Here is a 9,221-nt window from a genome sequence, read left to right as displayed (position 1 = left end):
AGGGCTAAAATGTAATTTTACATTTTAGGGGGGCGGGGGCCCATGCCAGCCCCTTGGCTTCGCCCCTGGTCATCATTACCCTTCAGTTTGATAGAGTTCCTGAAACTTCACTTTTATAAGATAATGTCGATAAGATCACGTCGTTTACATTAGTTTTTGCTGAAAGCCAATGTAACCTCTAAATAAAAGTCCAACTTAACTTTTAAGAGATGGTTTCTTTGAAATATTCTAGAATATAAAATGGAAAATATGATATCAATTAGAAAACTAGATATTATACATGAACATTGTAGTTATTAGATATTTGTGAAATTAATGGTAAGGATGTTGATATGTGTCAACAATCCAACAGTCATTAAATTTTATAAATAGGGGTAGGAGCATTCATTAAATGTTTTACTTTCCCATTTATTAATATCTTTTAAATTATTAATTTCATCAATATGATTTAAAAGTCTTTACTTGAAATCGCATGAAATATTTACTTGAAAAGGACCCCGAGCTGCTCCCTTCTCCACCTGCAACTGGGAAGCTCGTGGTGAAAGAAGGAAAACCTCCCAGGAAAACCTCCAAGCTTCATTTTTCCTTCTTTCACCTTGAGCTTCCCATGAAAACCTCAAAGCTTCCCACGAAGTTCTCTTAATCTTTTTAAACTTTTTAAACTATGCACCTTTATTTTACTGAATACCCTGTGACCATCTCCTTCGGATGTTGACCCACCATTTCCTGAACGTAATAAAAATACTTTAGCCGTGGTTGGAAAAATGATAAGATCTGATTTCTATCATAGTCCTGTTGCTTCAGATATGTTGCTTGATATATTGTGTACATTAGGAAATATTCCTCTGGCCGTGAGGAATTTAACACGGTTGGGGTTAAAAAATGATGTGATGACCTACGTTATGGTCACGAGTATACTTGTGAAGTGGTCCGGGTGGAGAATGGAGAACACAATAATGGCTCTCTTCGCCAATGTTAAGAAAGGCCTCCACCCTAAAATCATTTACTACAAGGGCAATAGAGACATATTTATTGAGAAACTCAAAGCCATCAAAATAAAGCAATGGTTTTATCGCGAGGAAGACGAACCTAAACCAGATATTTTTCATACCTTCATCATTTTAAGTTCTATAATGTGAAATTTATTTGAGTATGATTACAGGCTTTTGTTTATTCCCTTTATGTGAATCGTAAAAGAATGGCTTAATGAATAAAGTCTTAACAGGGGCATTAAGGACATTAAGGACAAAAACTCTAATATATGATATAAAATGAAAAAGAGCATTAAGGACAAAAAGGAAAGAAAGTAGGTAGCATAAGTGAAGAAAGGTGAAGAAGGGAGCAATAATTGTCTGCTCAACAGTGGCCTTAGAGATACTTGTCTTTTCAAGTAAACATTTCATGTGATTTTTCAAATTGTATCAAAGTCCTCTGCGAAAACTATTTTGAAGCAGCACGCAGCACAGGATCGGTTATCAGAATGTCCTTGGAGCAGCACAGACATACAGGAAAGAGGGGGGCGGGAGGGGGAGGATAAGTAAGGCAGTGGCTTAGCCCTGCCCCAAAATGGAAAATATTGTCTTTAGGTCCTTAATTTTTTTTTAAAATTTTAAATTAATAAAGGTAAAATTATACTTTAACTCTTCTTAAAAATGATAAAATTTTGATTTAATCATTTAAAAATGATAAAGATACAGGCTATTAAAATGATAAAATAGTAAGTTTTGGTTATAGAGATGCCCATCTACGTCGCTCAGATTTACTCTCTCCCTGGTTGCCAGGTGGTCAGTGGATTGACTTTTGTAAGACGGATAAATGTGTTAAGCCGAAAAGTAGCCCATCACCTAAAAGATCTCATTTCGTTTAAACTTACTATCGAGATTTGTGCATACTGTCAAATGAAACTTCATTATGTGTTAACCGTCTTTGGCAAGAAGATCAAGTTAGTTATGCATCCTAGTCCTATTGAATCTATGGTTTTAATTAATTCATTTAATGAAGCAGGAAAACTCTATGAGGCCTTTCGTTATGTAACCCGAGTGAGATTCGTAAATGACCTCGAAAGTTACACCTCAATCATTAAATATCTTCGTAAGAAGAACTTCCACAAGAAAGGGCAGGGTATTCTCTCTTTTGCTCCATCACGTATCTCACCATCTAAATATTTAGATGGTATGAATGTGATTTGACTCAAAGCGGCGATTAGTTCGTTTGGTTGGGTTGTATTGAAGGAAGTAAATCAGTAACATCTTAGACAAAAAAAACAATTTCAACTAATCAAGAAATATAAGAAAGAACTTGAAAAATATTTAAATCTTTCATAAATCTAATTTCCACGCAATTAATTTTTTATTTATCGAATAATTTTTACAATTTTATATTGTAGTTATTCTTCAAATAATGAATAATTTTATATATGATTAGCATCTTGATTTTTTCAGGTAATAATTAAATATATTAACAATTAGCATCCCCATAAAATAAGATATCTTATCTTTACTATTTTATTATTTAAATCATTGCATTGTTATAATATGAAATGTAAATTTTAATTAAAAAATATTGGATGTAACTTATATTACATTTTATAAATTTATACATTCACTTTTATGTTTTAAAGTTATAAAGGTAGTTTTAACAACAACAACAAAATAATATTTTAAAGGAATTCGGAACAAGAAGATGAAAAATAAAAGGAGTGCAGATGGTTTTAATTTTTTTCAAATTCAGGTCAGATCAGGTCCAAACTAAAAAAGTTTTACTTGAGGCCTGACCTGTTATTTAAACGACTTTTTTTTTACCTAAGACTATTTTTCGGACTTATATTTTTATTGAATTCTTTTCACTTTTTGAGCAGACCTTCGGGCCAAGCCGGCTCGAATCACCTAACCCATGGACAAATCTAATAATAATCGTATAAGCTTTATTTCATGCGTGCATGATTTTTGTCCTTGTTAAGTAATGAATTTTCTTATTACTATTCCCCTTTCAGTAATTATTCAATTTTAGTATTTTTAGAGGTGACAGTGTTGCCGCTAATTAACAAAATAAAATTATAATTTAAATCATTGATTCCTTCTCTTGTTTCTTTGAAAAATGAAATACCTTAAAAATTAAACAAGAGTGTATTGTTAAAGATGAAAAGCAGATAAAGACAACACAAAAAAAAAAAGTTCGGTTAGACCAAGTATTTGCCAACAAAAGAAAGATTGAGTTAAATAAAATATTTTCCAACGAAAAACAAAGATTAAAATAAAAATTTTGAGAATAAATAAAATAATTAATTCAAAAAATTCAAAAAAATAAAGTTTATAAAATTGTTTTCCATATTAGTTGAAATGGAGAGATACATAATCTTTGGAGATACATCTTTCCTTCACATTCAAATAATTGATTTCCCTTTTGAGATACAGTGAAATGAATTTGGACCATACATACCAACCAAAGGCATTACTTGTAAATCCATTTTCCCCAATGTCAACTCCTTACTCTTCAGAATTTCTCTATAAAATATTCCCATACCATCTTCTTCCAAAACATTCACTCAAGAAATATATATATAACCATGAAGTTGCCAACCATCCTTTTCGCAATCTTGGCAATAATGGCGATCTTCGCCGCAATAACAACTCAGGCCCACTTCGATAAAGATGTACCCAACGTTCAAACTGATCAAATTTCATCACGAGGATTACGTCGATTCCTAACTCAGCAATATCCGAAACACGGCATGACATGCGATAAATTTCCGCGTATTTGTCGTCAAAAGGCCGGAAGCCCGGGACCGGATTGTTGCAAAAGGAAATGTGTTAATGTGATGAAAGATCGGTTCAATTGTGGGATGTGTGGATATAAGTGCAAGTATAGTGAGATATGCTGCAAAGGGCAATGCGTTAATGCTTCATTTGATAAAAGGAATTGTGGTGGATGTCATAAGAAGTGCAAGAAGGGTGAATTTTGTGTTTATGGGATGTGTAATTATGCTTAAACTTGTCAAAATTTAAATCACTTTAAATTTAAATCGAGTTGGTTCGAGTTGTAAAATTTTAAGTTCAATATAATTTAAATAAAATTTATTAATCTAATTAATTAATTCGACCTCGATACTGATTCTTCATTTGAGGTATATTCTCATGTTATTTTATCAATTTTGTTTTTAGAATTCTATCCAATGTTATATCTAGGTATGTATTTATTGCATTAAAATTAGATATAATGACCTTTTAAGCTCTCTAATTTTATAAAAAAAAAGTTATTTTGACCCTCTATTTATATATTTGTCTCTTTTAGCTATTGAATTTGTATTTGTTGTCAAATCACCCAAAAATAGATTGAATATTTAACGTTTGTTAACTTTGCAAATATGGCATACATGTAGATGACATGTCATCATTTAATTATTTTTTTAAAATTTTTAAAAATATTTTTAAAAATATTTTTATATTTTTAATTTTTTAAAAAGTTTTTTTATAATTTTTAAATTTTTAAAAAAGTTAATTAAATGCTGACGTGTTATCCACATAGAAATTCACGTGTATGACACGTCAACAAAGTAAAAAAATTTTAACTTTTTTCTCCATTTTGAGGTGATTTGACAAAAAATGTGAGTTTAAAGGCTAAAAAAAAGTGAAACAATAAATTGAGGGATAAAATAATTTTTTCAAATATTAAAAAATAGATTTTATATTTGTAATAAATTTTAATTTTTAAAAAGAATATTTATATTTTTTAATTTTAAAAAATTAGTTAAATGCTGACGTGTTATCCACGTGTATGTCACGTCAGCAAAGTAAAAAAACATTTAATTTTTTTCTCTATTTTGGGGTGATTTGACAGAAAATGCGAGTTTAAGGGCTAAAAGAGATGAAAATTTTAATAATAAAATGATTTTTTTTTAAAGTTGGAGGACAAAAAAAATCATTGTGCATTAAAATTGATATATTTGTTTGTTTTTTTGAAGCTTATGTTGTACTTGTAATTAATTATTATATCGTTCAAGAAAAATTAATTTGTTCTTTTGGTATAAGATTTTTTATTCTTTGTATATTTTCTTTAAAAAATAAAGGCATAATGACAAATTAGGCCTTAATATTTATCCTTTTTAATCAATTTTGTTCTTATTCTTTTTTTTTAACCTAAATTTGGCCCCAACCTTTTAAAAAGAATCAAATTTAACCATTAATCTTTAAAGAATAATTAAATTGTTGTTTTTATAAAAAAAATCTTATTAAAACGTCAAATTTTTAAACATGGAAGTTCGTATAATAATCCACTTATACTTTAGCATGAAACTTTAATAATATTTTGAATTTTAAATCAATTTTTTTTGAATATTTCGTAATTTTTAAATTATTTGTTAATATGGCATATCAAATAAAGAGTGTCACGTTAGCATGAAATGTTACCATGCATGCCATCATGCCAATATTGGTAAAAATTTAATGTTTTAGTCAACATTTTCACTAGAGAAAAGTATTTTGGCTCTTTTTGAAAAGTTGAAGGTCAAATTTATCTAAAAAAAAGAATAAGGGTCAAATTGACAATAAATATAAATATTAAAAGCTAAATTTATTAGTATACCAAAAATGAAATAAAATATAACGCATGCTTACTTAAATGTGTTTAAAGTGTGATGTTGAAGGTGTTGCAACAACAAGAATAACAATATAAATCTAGTAAATCAACCACAATAGGATAAGTTTAGGGGTGATATCAGTTTAGTTCGATTGGGTTTTTTAGATTTTTTTAACCATCGATAATAATTTGGTTTGATCCTCGTTTTTTCTTATTAAATTTTTTTGATTTGTAAACTTATTTTTATAAAATGAGTTTTATTTTATGGCTTTTGAATATTATTTGACAAAATTTCAACATCTTTTTCATAAATATTTCTAAAAATAAATAAAATTTCAAAAACTTTTAAATTATTTTCATTATTTTAAATATAAAATATTTATTTTATATAATAAAAAAATAAAGTTAATTATATATTAAAAATATAGAATTCGATTTCAATTCAAGTAACTACAGTTTTTAAACTTATATTTCATAAACCATTCAAATGCCTCGATTCGAGTTGATTTTCAGATTTTTTCAGCCCTACATAAGCTTAGTTAAGACAACCTAATTTTATTCAGATTCATAGCTTTTTCATACTATTTTTGAGTTTTGAGTTTTTGAACTTATTTAGATAAAATAATTTTTTGATTTTTAGACATGATAAACATTCAAAAATTATATATAAATATTTCAAGAAAAAAATAACTTTTAAACTAAATAAAAAATAATCAATAATTCTTATATATTATATTTAAAAATAATTTTTTATATAATATTTTGAGTTATTTTTACTAAATATTTTGCCCCAATACCAAAATGTTCCTCAACACCCCAGGATAGGAGCCCACACTGCTACAAATGCATAATCACCATTCTCATTATTCCACCAATGATAATTAAGGGTGAGCTTTTGATCAAACAGAGTCAAATTGAATAAAAAATTCAAGTTAATCAAATTGGTAAATCTCGTTTTATTGTTCTAACTGAATTTAAAATTTTTTCAAATCGAGTTGAATTAATTGAAATTGTTCAAGCTAAATTAAAACTTTAAAGATGTTAAATTAAAATCTTGTTACAATATAACTAACTTCATGTTAAAGCATATAAATTTGAAACTATATATATTTGAAAACTCTTTCAAAATAAAATAAGATACTCTAGTATGCTAAATTTGAATCGTTGATTTATTTATTTAGGCCCCAAAATTATTATTTTAAATTTTTTAATTTTAAAAATTATCTTTTGAATTTTTTATATATTTTTAAAAAATATAACTTTTGGAATTTTTTATAAATATTTTGAATTCTAAAAATTAATTTTGAAAATTTGAAAATTATTTTAATTTTTTTGTAATTTTTGTTGAAAGAGTGACCAATTTGCTCATTTTTTTTAATTAACAGAGACCAAAGGAGTATTTATACTAATCTATTATTTGAGTTATTCGAATTGTGAAATTTAGCCCGACTCGAACTTGAAACTTGAATTACTTATTCAAGTTAACTAAAAAAATCAAATAACTTGATCCAATTAACTCAAAATTCGAAAAAAATAATTTTTTAAATTGAATCTAGTTTTGGTTACCCCTAAAAAACCATCATATCAAATCTAATCTCATTTAATGATCCCAACATCTCATGTTAGTCACATTTGGCCCACTCTCTCAACTCATTAACCTTAAAATAGTCAAATTTAACTCACATTCTAAACTAGACCTAATATCACTGCTTTCAAAATTAAAACGCTCAGGATAATGTTCCAAAGTAAAGGGTCAAATCGATTCAACTCACATCCTAAATCAGACCCAAGATTTCTACTTTCAAAACTAGACCGATCAATCAAACAAAAAATTGATTAGGGTACTATTCCAAAATAAAAGGGTCAAACTGATTAATTTGTGAACTAGTTGAACCAATCGAATCATGATCGAATTAGTTGAATCAACAGAACCGATAATCTAACTAATTTAACCATCAGCCTTATTTTAAAAATCTTGCCTGAGATTAAATTCCACAAACAAACCATTGCATACTCCAAGCCTTTCTCCATTTATAAAAGCCCTTCCAAAGCAACCATCACTTATATAGTGATTCTTCGCCCCTCCTACAACGTAATCATTCTCGACTGAACAGTTCTTTCTACCCCTGTGGTGGTGTGAAACCCCACTGCAAGCCATCTTTTATTTTTGCATAGTAATACAATTTAAATTAAAATATTTATTTTAAAATTATTAAATTTCAAGTTGACCGTCGGATAGTGGTCTACTCATGAAACACCGTCGTTGTTGCGTGGAGGAATATGAACTGCAAAATTCCATCTCCATTTTGTTCATTGCCAATTGTCGATGTTGCTTTAGTCAATTCAACTACAAAATGACAAAATAATAATAAAAATTGTGATCCCTAGTCCCTACCTTTTGGGAAACCGGCTATACCAATGGAAGAAGTTTTTTTTTTTAATTCTATCACTAATTTTTATATTTTGTGGAAGTTATGGATTTAATTATTATATTTTAATTTGAATTTTAAAATTTTTGTCTTCACTTAATGGCAACTGTAATAGCCTAATTTTCAGTGGTGTCGGAACAGTAATTCGAGATTACTAAATCAGACAAATGAGTAGGAAATATTATTAATTTAGTGAGTATAAGTTAAATGTGAAGTTAGGAAAAATTTTGAAGTAGTGATTAGGATACTAAAAATAAATATTAAAATAATTAGAATCGAAAACGAGGTATCGAGACCTCGAGAATTTTAAATCGAGTCATAAATATTTTTATAAATATTTATGGAGTGCTAATAAGTCAGTATTAAAGTTTCGTCAAGAAATTTTAAAGTTCTGATAGTTAATTAAACAAAAAGAACTAAATTGTATTAAATGCAAAATTATGGGAAATGATTAAATAGCTTAAATGATAAAAGAAAGAGGGTTTAAAAGGAAAATAGACCCAAGGTCTTTTGGGCTGGGCGGCAATGGCATGAAATCAGCAAGAAAATAAGGAGAATTAAGGGCAAAATTGGAAAATTGAAAAATTTACTTAATAAAGCTAGGACTAAAGTGAAATTATCTAGGTTTCTCTTTATTTTTCTGCATGCTCATCAGCAAAAACACCCTGGAAGAGTTCCCTTAAGCTGGTTTTTTCATATTTTTACTTCAAGTAAGTTCAATTCTTGATTATTTCTTAAATTTTTTTGTGACTTTTACAACTAGGTCCACTTGTTAAATTCATTAGTTTTTGATTCTATGCAAGAAATTGAAAGTTGCTATGAATATGTGCTGGAATTATATGATGATTTGGCATGGAATTAGTGCTTTAAATTGTTTATATGTTGATTTTATTGAAAGAATTGAATAGAAAGTGAATGTTTGGACCTAATTGTAAAAGAGTTTGAAGTTAGAGTTTTATGTAGAAATTCTGAATTTCAATAGTTATGAAATAACTTATAATGTCTAGGAAAAGTATTAATTGAGAAAATTATCTTAATTTAGGGGTTAATTGATCAAGGACTGAATTGTATGAATTGTGAACTTTGGGGCAAAATGGAAATCAATATTTTGCACTAAAACTGTTTTGGACAGCAGCAGTAGTCTAACTTTGAAAAATCACCAAAAATTGTAGAAATGGAATTAGAGAATGAACAAAATATGAAATTAAAGCTTATTGA

At 28.0% G+C, this 9,221-nt stretch overlaps 1 protein-coding gene across 1 annotated transcript; it reads left to right on the top strand.

The window, feature by feature from the left end:
• Positions 1–3,569: 3,569 nt before the first annotated feature.
• On the top strand, positions 3,570–3,995 carry LOC107940283 (stigma-specific STIG1-like protein 1). Its single transcript, XM_016873719.2, has one exon. It carries the CDS (start codon positions 3,605–3,607, stop codon positions 3,986–3,988), a length of 384 nt encoding a protein of 127 aa, XP_016729208.1. The 5' UTR covers positions 3,570–3,604; the 3' UTR covers positions 3,989–3,995.
• The last annotated feature ends 5,226 nt before the right edge of the window (positions 3,996–9,221 follow it).

This window comes from Gossypium hirsutum, chromosome A13, assembly GCF_007990345.1.
Source record: "Gossypium hirsutum isolate 1008001.06 chromosome A13, Gossypium_hirsutum_v2.1, whole genome shotgun sequence".
Classification (NCBI taxonomy): Eukaryota; Viridiplantae; Streptophyta; class Magnoliopsida; order Malvales; family Malvaceae; genus Gossypium; species Gossypium hirsutum.
The sequence above is the reverse complement of the archived record's forward strand: the minus strand, read 5'-3'. Positions and strand labels throughout refer to the sequence as shown.

Excerpts from the sequence above, each read along its gene's own strand:
- LOC107940283 (XM_016873719.2), top strand. The coding sequence starts at position 3,605 with ATGGCGATCTTCGCCGCAATAACAACTCAGGCCCACTTCGATAAAGAT.